At 45.7% G+C, this 14,775-nt stretch overlaps 1 protein-coding gene across 1 annotated transcript; it reads right to left on the reverse strand.

Annotated features, from left to right (window-relative positions):
* Positions 1-507: 507 nt before the first annotated feature.
* Positions 508-11,525, reverse strand: RAB25 (RAB25, member RAS oncogene family). Its single transcript, XM_081174586.1, has 5 exons — positions 11,253-11,525; positions 5,516-5,711; positions 2,499-2,692; positions 1,539-1,619; positions 508-686 (listed from the first exon to the last, which is right to left on the reverse strand). Exons 1-5 carry the CDS (start codon positions 11,290-11,292, stop codon positions 550-552), a joined length of 648 nt encoding a protein of 215 aa, XP_081030712.1. The 5' UTR covers positions 11,293-11,525; the 3' UTR covers positions 508-549.
* Between the last annotated feature and the right edge of the window lie 3,250 nt (positions 11,526-14,775).

Raw genomic sequence — 14,775 nt, forward strand, 5'->3', positions numbered from 1 at the left:
CAACTGTCAGCAAGCTTAATAAACTACAGCTCCCAGAATCCTTTTGGGGAAGCTGTGACAGTTTAAAGTGCTATCAAATGTACAGTGCGATTGTGGCCTTAGTCACAATAACCTGCAATGGAACTTGCACTGCAGTCCTAGGCTTATTTAGATGAAGAAGCCCTACCAGATTCAAAGCACTTCACTCCCAGCTAAGAGGGTACAGGACGGCTAGTTGTGATTAACTTTGGCAGGATTGTGGCTACTGTTGCATTCACTATAGATTCGTATCTATTGGAAGACAAAGCTGGGACATGGCAGGGTTGCGGGTAGTTCTTTTGTACAAGTGCTGACCCACAAACACAGAATTCTTGATTCAAGATGCTTTGTCACCCCCAAACACGCTATTGTGCTCCCTAGATTTAGGTAGGCGAGCCTGATCCATAAAGTTTCCATAACTAACCCCCAGACCACAGAGGCTACAGTGAGACGGACATCTCGGCCATAAATCATCAACCAGAGTGTTGGCTTCTTCAACACGGCTGATGTTCCTCATGTGTGACCCTCACTTCAGAGGTTCAAGCAACAAGCTCGCTTCCCCTCCACAGCTTGAGAGGTGGAGGCTGCATCAGTGTGTTCGGCAGAGAGTGAAACAGTGTTGTCCAGGGGGCTTTTCTGCTTCTGTTTCTGCACTTTGTTGAAAATGTCTAGGAGACAGGAAGGAATAAATAAATATGCTTATGCACCACCCCAATCTCCAAGCAGCGAGAGATTCCAGGAGTGCCCCAGGGGCTCACTTTCCTTGGAATGAAGGTGTCTTTAGGACAGATGGTTTTATTTGTACAGGTAACTCACAATTTAGCTTGTGCAAATCCAGCTTTACACACTTGGCAATTAAATTTTAAAAAAATAAAATAAAAAGGGGGCAAAAATGGAGAGGATGTCCAGGAAAAAAACCTTTGCCGATCCCACCCACCATTGCACCATAGTGCTAATGTGTCCATTATCAGCACCAATAAGCTACCATCTGGGGAAAAACCTGAATTTTATGTTTTTCCAGACTGCATGATTTACCTTTTATCTCCATGCGTAAAAAGGCTAAAGGTTTCTGGGTACACACACACACACACACACACACGTGTGTGTGTGTGTGTGTGTGTGTGTGTGTGTGTGTGTGTGTGTATGAGAGAATGGGAAGTGGGGGCTTAAAACAAACCCTTCTCCATAGGCTGCAGCCCCTTACTGGAGTAAAGAACAAGTGACAGCAAGGAAGATCACCCTCCTTCTCAACCCTGGCTAGGCCACTGTGAGTTTGGGTACCACCTGCTGCCGGAGGAAGTGGACCACTCCCGGCACCATTATTCTGGTAGGGTGCCATCAAGGTGGGCCCCCTTGGACACACGCCACGTGCCAGGTGCCACGCCTCCACAGGCAGCGCATCACGCCCCGGAATGGGTGCCATGCCCCTGTGGGCGGCGTGCCACGCCCCCAGATGCGCATCATGCCCCCAGTAGTGGAGCATGCAGCTTTGCCACTGGTACCACCAACTGATGACTTACCTCTCAAGATAGTTTCAAAAGCCAATTCAACATTTGTGGAGTCCAGCGCAGAGGTTTCCATAAAGAGCAGACCGTTGTTTTCTGCAAGAAGAGAGAAGCAGTGAGACCCTATCAGACCTCCATTAATAGATAAGATCGGATCAGGTCACCAATTTAAAACTGGGATTGGTAGTCATTCTGTCTTTTTTTATTTCATAATTTTTAAAATGCGTTCAGAGAATACTGAAACAGTGGACAGAAAGAGAATATAACACAGTGGTACCTTGGTTCCTGAACGGCTTAGCTGATGAACAAATTGGCTCCCTAACGCTTCAAACCTGGAAGTGCCAGTTTGTGAACGTTTTTCGGAAGCCGAAAGTCCGTTTTGGCTGTCGGCATTGTTTCCGGGGCCAATCAGCCAACCAGAAACCGCACCTTGGTTTGCAAACGTTTTGGAAGCTGAACGGACTTCCAGAACGGATTAAGTTCGAGAACCAAGGTACCACTGTACAAACAATAACACTGTTTGTAGCCAATTTAATCCAGTGGATTAATCAATTGTTAAAAGTGTCTGCGATTGATCAGGCTGTAGATTTCATTTTTATATAGTGGCATTGCTCGTTTAGTAATAAAACACATTATAAAAGTGTGCCAGTACAGATGGCAGGAACTATTTTAAAAGAGGCACTTCATCTTAAAGCTTCTAACTCTTCACACAAGTGCCGAGAAGGTACATGGGCCTTACACTGAGTCAGACCATTGGCCCTTCTAGCTCAGTTACCGTCTGCAGAGATTTGCAGAAGCTCTCCAGGGTTTAAGGCAGGAGACACTCCCCGCCCCAGCTGGAGACACTGGGGGGTTGAACCTGGGACATTCTGCATGCAAGGCAGATGCTGCACCACTGAGCCACAGTCCTTCCCTGCGGTGGAGCACAAATCCTTCTCAGGGCTCGATGCGTGAAGCCACAGAGCTGCCCCCTACCTGCATACATCTTGGCTTCCTCCGTTGGGACCTCCCGGGCTTGGGTCAGATCTGTTTTGTTGCCCACCAGCATCACAATGATGGTGGCTTCTGCATGGTCATACAGCTCCTTCAGCCAGCGCTCCACCACATCATACGTCTGGTGCTTGGTGATGTCAAAAACCAAGAGGGCTCCCACTGCGCCTCTGTAATAACTGAGAGATCAGGACAAGGGTTAAGAGAAGGGCATATGAAGAACTAGCAGCAGCAGCAACAACAACAAGGAAGCATGGGTGTCCCATGATTCCTTCTCTTTTCTTTGGAAGTCTCAACATTATTTCTTAAACGAGGCCTTTGATTACAACATACATTTAAAGCGGTACAGTGTCACTTTAAACAGCCGTGGCTTCTTCTGCCCCAAAGAATCCTGGGAGCTGCAGTTTGCTAGGGGGACTGAGTGTTGTGACTACAACTCCCAGAGTTCCCTGGGAAGAGGGATCGGCTACTGAACCACTTTGAGTATTGTAGGTCTGTGGATGGGGCCTCCTGCCAACGCACAGTGCCCTGTGCAAACTACAGCTCCCAGAATTCTTTGGGGAAAGCCATGACTGTTTAAAGGGGTATCACAGTGCTTTAAATGGTGTGAAGGTGGCCTATGTTGGTTCTTCTTTGCGGATCTTCCACCTTCCAGATCTTCCACCTTAGATCTCACTTTTCAAATCACAGTATTAATTAATTTGCACCCAACATAAGGTGACCAGTTATGCATTGCCAAAAAAAAAGGAAAAGAAATAAGATGAAAGCAGTCAACAATTTGCATAAAAACTGTATGTGGGCATTTATATCTATGGATGAAAGCTTACAAATAATTGCTATACTTTAAACAGAGATACAGAACACCTCCCTATAGTGGGGAGGATGGAGGGTGAGTGGTGGGTTTGCCTAGTCTGCTAACCACTGAAAAGTAATTCAAAGCTCCTGCATCCTTTTTTTATGGTCCCTTATTTTTTAGGCCAGCCTTGGAAGAACATGAGGAAGGTGATGAGCCGGGCTGGTGAGGGTACCAAGGGCCGAACAGAGGTGCCTGGAGGGCCACATAGAAACTCAGAATCACAGAGTTCGAAGGGACCGTGAGGCCCATAGACTCACAGAGCTCGAAGGGACTACAAGGGTCATCTAGTCCAACCCCCTGCAATGCAGGAATCATCAGAAAGGCCTTGTTCACAAGTCCTATTGAAATGTCTTTACTTCAGAGTTGCATTGACATGCACACCCTACCCTTCCTCCACAGAGGTAAGAACAGACTCTCATGCAGGCAGGAAGGCTCCTGTTCACTGCTGGCTGCACTCAGATTTTGTTTGCTACCTAGAAGTAGTTTGGACGTCCTCCAAGCATGATTCTCAGTTTACCGCAGCAACAGATTGCTGTTGACAAAGGGAGGCGGACATCCATAGCAGAACAGAAGGAGGCCATAGGGTCTAGAAACTTGAGCAGCCTCACTCAACGCTGCAAAGTCATGAGCTTAGCTTTCTAACCCAATTAGAGAATCTCTGCAGTCTACTAATTAAAAAGAAAAAAACAAAACATGCAGAGAGTTCAAATAAGTAATAATGCTTAGCAATTATGACTTCCAAGGGTGTAGCCATGTTCATTGTCTTTGTTACAACACACTAATCCTGTATTACCCTGGCATCTTAAGAGGCTGATCACTTTTAAGAGTTGCTCTTCCAGAGCACACTTTCGACAGGTGCATGTGATGACACAGGGCTGGGTCCGTGACCGCTTGGCTCACATTGATCTTATTATCTTCAGGGTGGCACAAGTCCTTTGTGTGGTTTTTAGCATTTTAATACAGCGGCGTTGGACTGCATTCATATTCATTTATTTAAAAAGCTTCTGTGCTTGCCCTTCATCAAAACAGGTTGCAGGGCGGGGTGCAACAATATAGATAATATTTTGGGTGTGTCAGGAGCTGCCCTGTCCTTCTGGTCTGGACACGGTCATCAGCCCTGATCTGGGGAGTAGGTGGAGAGAAGAGCGCTTCCAGTGATGGTAAAAAACACATAAAATGCCACTGGTGTCATGTGTAACTTAAGCTTGCTTTTTCCTCCTCCCTCCCCGTCCCTTTTCCTCTTTTTAGGGGTGTGTGTGTGTGTGTGTGTGTGTGTGTGTAAGAGAGAGAGAGAGAGAGAGAGAGAGGGCAAAACTCACTACAGCCTTGTGGCCCCTGGAGGGTTGGCTCAGAGGACGTGGTGGAGCCTACAATAGCCCAGTGAGACATGTCTGAGAAGCATTTTGAGGATAAAATCACTTGCATCCACCAGGACCTCAACTCTGCTATTATAGCAGACAAATCTCAAGAGGTTTCCTCTTGGGTGTTTTAATACGGTGCTGTGCTTGTGTGTTTAGGAACTGTTGCTCCTATGGTACCTGTGTTATGTTCACAAGTATTTTTTACAAATTATATGTATCTCAAGAGGAACATCATTTGGGGATACTTTTATATATTTTTAGATGAGCACTAGCTCTTCTTTCATTGCCGTTTTAATGCTTCTTGTTTCTTAACCTGTTTTTAGCCTGTTGTCGTTTTAACTTTTTGAAGGTTTTAAAGTATTGTTCATTTTTCTTATTGATAATATTATTGATTAAACTGCTTTGAAGTTTTGTTTTTGATTTTACAATTACGTGGTGTATCCATTTAATAGAATTAATAGAATTAATTTGTATTTTTATTCTGTAAAATATTGGAGATGCTTTGGTGTAAAAAGCAACTAACAACATCAACCCCTGCTTTAGCTTAAACATGCACAGGATCAGGGGCTGAATGAGCATGCAAAGCACTTCCCTTTACAACGGTCCTGCAAGATGACCCAATGTTAATATCCCAATACTGCAGAGGGGATTGCTGAGGCTTGTTCAAGGCTCCGGATCAGGTCTGTGTGGATATGGTGAGATGCTAAGGGAGAAGGGGGTGCTTCCCAGTCCACAGCCGAATCCCTCACAATAACTTCTGCCCCACCAGCCCCACCTGTACTTACGCTGAAGTAATGGCCCGGTAGCGCTCCAGGCCAGCCGTGTCCCAGATCTGTGCTTTCACCAAGGCATCTCCCACCAGGATGGTACGAGTGGAGAACTCCACCCCAATTGTGGTGCGGCTGTCGTGGTTGAACTCATTGCGGGTGAACCGGGAGAGCAGGTTGGTCTTCCCGACTCCTGATTCTCCAATCAGGACCACTAAGAGAGATGGAAGGAAGGAAGGAGTGAATGCATTGCATTCATTAAAAAGTCTAGGTGCAAATGCATTTATTTACTTTATGAATCGCTTCCTATTAAAAACAGCAACACACGATCGAATCGATGTAGCAATAAACATCACCAACAAAAAAACATCTATGAAGCCAGTGCTTTTCTTCTGGTGGTGCTCAAGAGTACGCAGTACCGGCACCTTTTTTCTAGAAGAAAAGCTATTTCATATATAATAAATTCAAAGCCAGTATGGACACAGAACAGGATTAAAATCTTGATGTAAACAGCTGGCCCAAGGCAGTTTGGCACCAGAGGTAAAACACAAAATGGCACACCGCTCCCCCCCACCAGGGAAGAAAGAGTGAGTGAAGATCTATCCCAAACAAGTGGGGAGTAAAGATCTACAGTGCAATCTGCCTCCCCTGTGGATCCTGCCATCTGAGGCGACCGCCTCACCTTGCCTCATGTGTGGGCCGGTCCATGATCTAGCCCAGCATCCTATTCTCACAGTGGCTAACCAGGTGCCTGAGGGAAGACGGCAAGCAGGATTCAATCACAAGAGGACTCTTTACTCCTGTGGTTTCCAGCAACCAGTATCCACACCATACATTCAAAGCACTATGCTGTACCACTTTAAACAGCCATAGCTTCTTCCCCCAAAGAATCCCGGGAGCTGTAGTTTGTTAAGGGTGCTGAGAGTAGTTTGGAGACCCCCTGTTCCCCTCACAGAGCTACAATGCCTCTTCACAGGGAACTCTGGAAATTTTAGTTCTGTGAGATGAATGGAGGAGGGTCTTCAAACAACTCTCAGCACCCAAATGAACTACAGCTCCCATGATTCTTTGGGGGAAGCCATGACTGTTTAAGATGGTACCACAGTGTTTAGATGTATGGTGTGAATGTGACCATAGAGCCGAGCCTTTTGCAATGCATCATGGGATGGAGTGGCTCTGGCAGCCCTCCTTGGGACAAGAACTGGGGCTCTGCAAAGATGCCCTTCTTTGCCTGAGAGGGTCCCATGCCTTGCCCTTCAGTAGTGATGTGATGCTCTCCTGGCCACTGGCCACTCACCCAATTCACTTGCATTATTTTGAAGGCTGCTGCCAGGAACACCAGTGTGTCTGTTCCTTCCTCCCCCTGCCAAGTGCTCCTGAATCCATTTATTTATAGCTGCGATTTCACGCCCCACCCGGAAACCCAAACCTGGTAGGTGTCGCTGCCTTTGAAGGCTGGGGAAAGCTAGCTTCGACAATTGTAGAATAACTATGTTTGGCTTCTCAGAATGTGATCTGTGGGCTGCTGGTGGCCTGAAACCTCCATTCAGAGGGACATGGAAAGGTTGCCGGACTACCTGCACTTGTCCCTGTGCTGTTCATTTGTTTGTTAGGATGATGATGGTGATTGAGATCCTCCTGATCAGGGCCTGATTTATTTATTTATTTATTTATTCATTACATTTATATTCCGCCTTTCTTCCAAGGAGCTCAAGGTGGTGTACCTAGTTCCTCCTTCTTCCCATTTTATTTTATCCTTACAACAACCCTATGAGGTTGGTTCAGCTGAGAGCCCATGGTCACCCAAGGCTGAATGGGGATTTGAACCCTGGTCTCCCAGGTCCTAATCCAATCCTCTAACCGCTACGCTGCACTGCCTCTCAATTTATCAGGCTTATCAGACAGGCTAGCTAACATGTACTGTGGCAGCCATAATATGGGCTAAAAAAGCCAGCCAGTATCTTTACTATGGAATTATTTTTCCGTGTTGCTAAACAGCTGGGCCTCAGTGACTCTTCTGCCAGTTGCATGGGATGGATCAGAGCGTCTGGCTGTTAACCAGAAGTTGGTGGCTTGAGCCCTCTGAGAAGCAGCTATGGGCAGGATTCCTGCATTGCAGGGGGTTGGACTAGATGACCCTCGGGGTCCCTCCAACTCTACAGTTCTATGATTCCCATTTAACACTTTGCTGTCTGTTTCAGCTCTTCAGAAACTTCAAATCACAGCTCCTATGAGCAAGAATCCCAAATCAACTCTCCCCAACCAAGGCAATACTTTTCTACTTTTGCATGTATCGTATTTTTCCGTCTATAAGATGCCCCCTATTTTGGGGGACTCAAAATTAAGAAAATGCACTATGCGCAATCTGTGTACAAGATAATCCCTTATTTTAAATTTTAAAATTTTAGGAAAAAATATAGTCTTATACACGGAAAAATACAGTAGTTTTTCACGTGGATTCCTCTTCACTTCAGAGCCTATCACGGGCAGGGGACAGGAACTCAGGCCTGAATGTGGCCCCCAACTCTCTCCGTCTGGCCCTCTGAACTCTCCTCCAGACCACACGCCTCACTGGTCTTGCTTCACACCCTCCTAGACTGTTTTCTTCTGGCAGGAATGTGTCCTTGAACTGTGATAATGACTCATTTGCTTGGGTGGAGGACAGAGAGGGGTGGGTGAGTGTGAGGAAACTTGCCAGTGCTATTTTTCTAGAAAAAGGGGTGCCAGAAGTCACTATGAACGCCTCCCTTGTTCTCTTATAATGGCAACGGCACCCACCTGAGAGGTGCCCGAATTGAGTTCTGGTGAGTTCTTACTGAAAAAAAGCCCTGGATCCTCAGAGTTTCCTGGGAAGAGGGATAGTCTGTTAAACTGGCTTCTTTGGAGGGGAAGCCATGACTATTTAAAGTGGTATCGTAACGCTTTAAATGCATGGTGTGAATTGAGCCTTCTGCAGACAGAGATGGGGTCTGAGGCTGGAGAAAAGGGGGCGAGTTATTTATCTGCCAAGTACCACTGAATCTGTGTCCTCCAAACTGGAATTTGAACGCCACCGTCTCAGGGATCATGTTTGCTCCTTTACTGAGAGGTGCAGGTTTATGAAGGCCAAATATTTGTTTTGGTTTCTGAGAAAACCGCCATCCCTTATGCTGTTGTCTGTTTTTACTGCCTAGATGGGAGTTGTTAGAGAGCTAGAAACTTGACAGTTGGCTTCACTCTGCTTGCTTTTCCTAATGCATGCAGCTCTGGTGCTTCAGAGTCCAGATTAGCACAAACAGTGACCAGATCAGGGCTGGTTTCTGGCTTGTGGATGCCCAGAACACCAAACTGGTGTGTTGTTGTCCCTCAAAAACGCTCCAGGCACTAGGGGAAAACATCTGGCCCGAGGAAGCTAGGTAGTTAGCGGGACCTGTTAAAACAGGGACAAGGAATACTTTTCAGCCTTTAAGGCAACATTCTCTTCTTGTCAACCTTATGATGACCACTTGCCAATGGTGGGCAGGGCCAGAGGCAGAAGTGGGTGTGGCAACAAATGCAAATTCTACCTTTGCAAAGTAGGCAAGTTTCAGGGCTTCTTTTCCCAGCAGGAACTCAGTTCCAGCACATTCACACATTCACGCACGTTCTTGCTAACTTCCAGCACCTAATTTTCTAGAAAAATAGCACTGCATACAACCTGCAGGTGAACTCTTGCAAAGCTCAGCTTGCAAAGCGGCCGAACTCTTGCAAGATGCTCCTGCCTCACTGAGCAGGCGAGCTATGACAAGGCTTCTATTGAAAGGGGTAGAGGTGCATGGCTTTGCAACTTAACTCAGCTCTCCTCCTGTGGTTGATGGGGAAAGCAGAGTCACATGCTTTGAAGTACCAGGAAACAAGGAAAGAGAAAAGCAAATAATCAAGCTGCAGGGAGGAAACTGATCCTATCACTACCAACAATAGTCACTAGGAACGCAAAGTTTGGCCAGCTGATGAGTTGCATTAAAATGAATACAAACCTCAAGTTGGTGGCCCAACCTCCTAGCAATTTTACATGCTTAAATTATTTAGGGTTAGGGTGTGCAGTGACTGCCATCTTAGAAGATGCATTCCTGCTTCTCTTACGCAGTGAGGTAGTTGCATACATGCTATACCTTCAAAGCACATTCTTTCCCTCAAAGAATTCTGGGCACGGTAGTTTATCCCTCATGAAGTTACAAATCCTAGCAACAGTTTAACAAACTACAGTGCCCAGAATTCTTTGAGGCACTGTATGGTGTGCTTTAGAGCTATATACTGTAATGTGCACCATCCTTCGGATCCTTCGCACCATCCTTCGGAACAGATATTTTGCAAATCTGTTCAGGATAATCTGTCTGATATGTTAGGATCTCATATACCCTTAGAAGTTAGAACCTAAAATATTTCTATTTGGTTATACATCAAGAGATAGTGTTCCATCTTATAACTGCTGCTACAATTGTGACGGCTAAAAAATGGGGGGGGGGGAGTACACACAAATATATTGGGAAAAAATCATAGTAACAGAAGATTAAGTTAACTTATTATAAAAGAATACATACAAATCAGCCTAACAGATTTCTGGAAAAATTCACAATTTTTGTAAAGTTTTGGAACATTTACTCTAATGATAATGTTCAACTTTACGCTGCCTTCAACCTGTTGTAACATTATGAGTATCACTTTACAGATGTTGAATTTAAATTTTAAAAAGCATAAAAGGTAGAGTGTGTACACAACTGCGCATTTTGTCTTTCAGTTTATTAAGCTTTAAATGTGTGCAAAATTTAATCAACTAACGCGGACAGACTTAATCAGCCTTGATTCTTTAAGACAGGCACTCTTCAAGAGCCATATGGGTGCTTGACAAAGGATACTCAGCTGCAGCCCAAAGGTGTGAGGCTATTTGTCCACTATTGTCTGCACTGACTGGGGGAGGGGCTGTGGCTCAGCAGGAGAGGCAGGCACCTGTTTGCATGCAATAAGTCCCAAGTTCAATCCCTGCTGGGATCCCCAGGTAGGACTGAAAATATCCTGTCTGAAACCCCGGAGAGCTGCTGCCAGGCAGTGTCGACAGTACTGAGCTGGACCAGTGGTTTCTCACCATCACCCCTGATCCTTTCCTAGCTGGAAGAAGAGAGCAAAGAAAGGGCTTGACCGCAGAGCTACAGCCCCTTCAAGTCATTGCCCCACCTTAGGAATTTAGAGTGGACTTCAAATACCTGAAGGGGTGTCACATGGAAGATGGAGCAAGCGTGTTTTGCTGCTGCTCCAGAGGGTAGGACCCGAATCATAGAATAGTAGAGTTCGAAAGGACCACGTGGGTCATCTAGCCCAACCCTGCTGCAATGGAGGAATCTTTTGCTCAGTGTGGGACTCGAACCCACAACCCCGAGATTAAGAGCCTCATGCTCTGCCGGCTGAGCTATTCTAGTGTATTAACCGGGAGATTCCATTTAAAAGAAAGCACATTCAGACTCAACATCAGGAAGAACTCTCCGACGGTGAGAGCTGTTGGACGATAGGATGGACTTCACTGGGATCCCTGCAATTCAGGAGGGTTGGACTAGATGACCGTTGGGGTCCCTTCCAGCGTTACACTTGTACAATTCTATAAATCCTCCCATGGCTTTAAAAAAAGGGGGCATCTTGGGTCAACACACAGCTTTCAGGGCAGTCCTGAAAACCCAGCCAACAGTTTGGAAGAAAAAGAACTGGGAAGTGGGGGGAGAGAACGAGGCAAAAACAAGACACTCACCTTTAAAGACGAAGTTATAATCTTCCTCTGAGGTCCCCATGGCTTGCTGCCCTCCTGGGCCCACTTCAGCTGGAGCAAAGGGGTCCCTTCTCTGCCCTTCTCCAACAAACCAGGAAGGAAGGAAAGGCTAGGTTGCTGGGTTTTTTCTTTTGCAGAGAAACCCCAAGTTTAAAGCAGAAAGAGCGTAGGGGGAAGGAGGGAGGGAGGGGCGGAAAGCAGCGAGGTCCACCTGTGCAAAGAGAGGCTCTTGTTTGGAATGAGGGCGGATGGGTGGGGGACCCTTTGAACAAGGGGGTGGCAGGCGGGAGGAGGAGGGAGAAACCGTGCCACTCAGTCAAGGCAGGTTAAAGGTGCAGCTTCGCCTGACTCAGTGGGGCGTGGACTCTCTGCCGCCGCGCAGGTTGAACAGGTAAGGGCTGAGCCCAGCCCCTCCGCGGCACCTCACCTGGGCGGGTGTCACTTGAGCGGAGGGACTCCTCGCCCGCTTCACCTGGGCTCGCGGTAAGGTCAGGGGGAGGGAGAAGGGAAGGGGTTAGGATGGGCCACTGCCTGTTTCCCCAGACAGGCGCTTGGGCCTTTAGCCGAGGCATCCATCCATAGACCATATTTTCTCTTCCAGTTGAGGAAAGCGATGGCAAGACAGCTTCTAAACTGACACTTATTTACTGGTTTCTGAAATCAAGCGCAGTGATAAACCTGTGTTTGATGCCTGCCAAAAGAAAAGGGGGGGGGAAGCTTTGCTTAGGCAAATGACCCAGATATGTATTTTTTTTTTATTCTGCATGTTTGTTTATCAAACAGTTGGGACTTACTATCACTTGGCAACCCATGCCCGAGAGAGTCGTACAGACCAGGAAATTAACTGCTTTTCTATCGGCCTTTATTACATGTGCAATGTGGTTATAGGGCTCTGAGAAAACGTGGCGATTTGTGGAATGAAATGACTCATTAAATAGGCATTTGGTGCTGGGGGGCAGTGACTGTAAAAAAAGTAGTTGTTTATGAATCACTGTTTTTTATTATTAATGTTTTATTAGAAGAGTTTCATTTGTAAAAAGATACGACTGAGAAAAAAAGGGAAAGAGTGAGAATGAAAAAAAGGAAAAATACGGTTACATTACCATACATTAATATTCAGGTGTGTGTATTCTTATTATCCTGATACACATATACTTGTCAATAACCTAATATAGTCTGTGTAAACTCACCAAATATCGTTGTATTTATCCGAAGAAAGTCTGTGTCTGTAAGCTGTCTGTTCTTATGTTTGCCAATGTTGTCAAGCTATTGATTAAGAGGAATTCTTCCAGTTCATCAGTATCAGTCTCTTGGTCACCATTAGAGCATGTGGAATCCATTTTTGCTGTCCTGTTGTCAATTTCCATACAGTGGGTATATAGTTCAATTCACCTCTGAATATCTTAATTTTTTCCTCATAGTTTCTTGTTTATATAGTCCAGCACTTTCTCCCAAAACTGAGTGAGTTTGGGACACAGTAAAAGCATACGTTTCAAAGAAGCATTTATTAATCACTGTTTATGACTGACATATATTGCAAATAAAGGGAGGGGCTCTCATTTGCAGTCAACAGGCCATTTAAACATTTTATAACAATTGACAGTAACATTAATGAAAAACGCACACTGCTACAATTTAAAAACCACAGAACTATAATGCTTAACCGTGTATGTGTGTCTCTGGCCTACGTAATTTAATACAGATAGCCGTATTCAAAAACTCTGCGGCTCTAATGGACTTGCCGCAAGACTTTAATGGCTTACTTCAAGTATGATTAACACTGTACATCACGCTAACACTTAAGAGTTTCATTGTGGGTCAAAATTAACAAAAACTGCTGATGTGCCCTCAGGCATTTCCTCACAATCTTGAGAGCTAGCAACTTGGTTCCTCATTCCAATAAAAGGGAAATAGCAACTGCTGGGGACGAGAAGCCTGCATGTTGTTGTCAGATTCAGGTAGATAGCCGAGTTGGTCTGACGCAGTCGAAATAAAAATAAATAAATAAAATATTGTCCAGTAGCACCTTATAGACCAACTAAGTTTGTTCTGGTATAAGCTTTCGTGTGCATGCACACTTCTTCAAATACACCAGTGTATCTGTTGTTGTCAGCTATGCAGCCGTAGTCGGGCTTCATTCCTAGCCTCCCCATCATAAACCTGAAAAACTAATCCTGTTAGACCAGACCAGAAGGGTGGAATGTTGAAGAGGGAGAAGCCTAAGATATATAAGGAGTGGGAATTATAACCTGAGGGGAGGTGAGGAGTGGTAAAACTGAGGTCCAGAAGGCTCAATACTTCATGTTTACAGGCTTCTGGGGTGGGGCGGGGGGGGGGGGGGAGAAAAGCCTCCACTTCAGAGAATTTACGATTTCAAAAAGTTTCCAGATAACTTTATTTGCAACTGAAAAATAAACCACATCAAAACCAGAAAAACAGAATGGTCACAGGACGAGCAGTTGGCTTTCTTGGTGATGGTGAATGTTAAAAGGTCCTGGCAGCAACTTTTCCAGAATCAGAATTCAGAGAAAGTTGCCCATTCCGAACTGAACCAAATGCAAACAAGAGTCAGACCATGGAGCCCAAGCCTGGTCTACAGCGATGAACAGGAACTTCATTAACTCTGAACCCCAAAGTTTGGGATCCTCTCCAAACCTTTGTCAAAGTCTTGCAGCATTTTGCAGCGACAACCCTGCGTTTTGCAGCTCCCCTCCCCCAATCTGAGTAATTAACACATCAAACACAACACTGAACACTGCAAAACTTTGACACAGGTTTGGAGGAGACCACAAATTTCAGGGTTTGTAGTTAGTGAAGCTATGGGCAGGAGCTCTCCAGGCAGGTGTTTCTCCATCCTACCTGGAGAGGGACCCCACACTGCTTTCTAATGCCCCTGCAAAAACTGGTTTTTTCACAGCCTCAGCTGACCCTTGGAGCAGCATGAAAAAGGTTGGGGGCAGAGGGACGCCTTTGCAAAAGCCCACTTTGCCAAATAGTTTTGGGGAAAGCAGGTTCAAACCATGCTTCAGATGTGGCTCCTCTGAATTGTGGATTCAAGAGCCTAAGGATGTCAGTGACATTTAAGTTAAGAACACAAGAAGAACCTGCTAGATCTGGCCAATGGCACATCAAGTCTAGCATCCTGTTCTCACAGGGACCAAACAGATGCCCGTGGGAAACTGGCATGTGGGACCTGTTCACAAGAGCACTCTTCTTCCCTGTGTTTTCCAGCAACTGGGATTCAGAAGCATTAATTGCCTCTGACCGTGGAGGCAGAGCATAGCCATCATGGCTAGTAGCCTTTGATAGCCTTCTCCTCCATGAATATGCCCAATCCTCTTTTAAAGCCATCCAGGTTGGTGGCCATCACTGTCTCCTGTGGCAGAGAGTTCCATAGTTCAACTATGCACTGCATGAAGAAGTGCCGCCTTCTTTTTCTGTCCTGAAAGTTTTATAAAATTATTTTTTGTCATCTCTTATTTAAACTAAAAACTCCCAACCGGTG

Source organism: Podarcis bocagei (assembly GCF_964188305.1).
Source record: "Podarcis bocagei genome assembly, chromosome: 16".
Lineage (NCBI taxonomy): Eukaryota > Metazoa > Chordata > Lepidosauria > Squamata > Lacertidae > Podarcis > Podarcis bocagei.

Excerpts from the sequence above, each read along its gene's own strand:
- RAB25 (XM_081174586.1), bottom strand. The coding sequence starts at position 11,292 with ATGGGGACCTCAGAGGAAGATTATAACTTCGTCTTTAAAG. Across the intron at positions 5,712-11,252 it reads TTATAACTTCGTCTTTAAAG|TGGTCCTGATTGGAGAATCA; the intron begins GTGAGTGTCTTG and ends CATCTCTCTTAG. Across the intron at positions 1,620-2,498 it reads GGAAGCCAAGATGTATGCAG|AAAACAACGGTCTGCTCTTT; the intron begins GTAGGGGGCAGC and ends CTCTTCTTGCAG.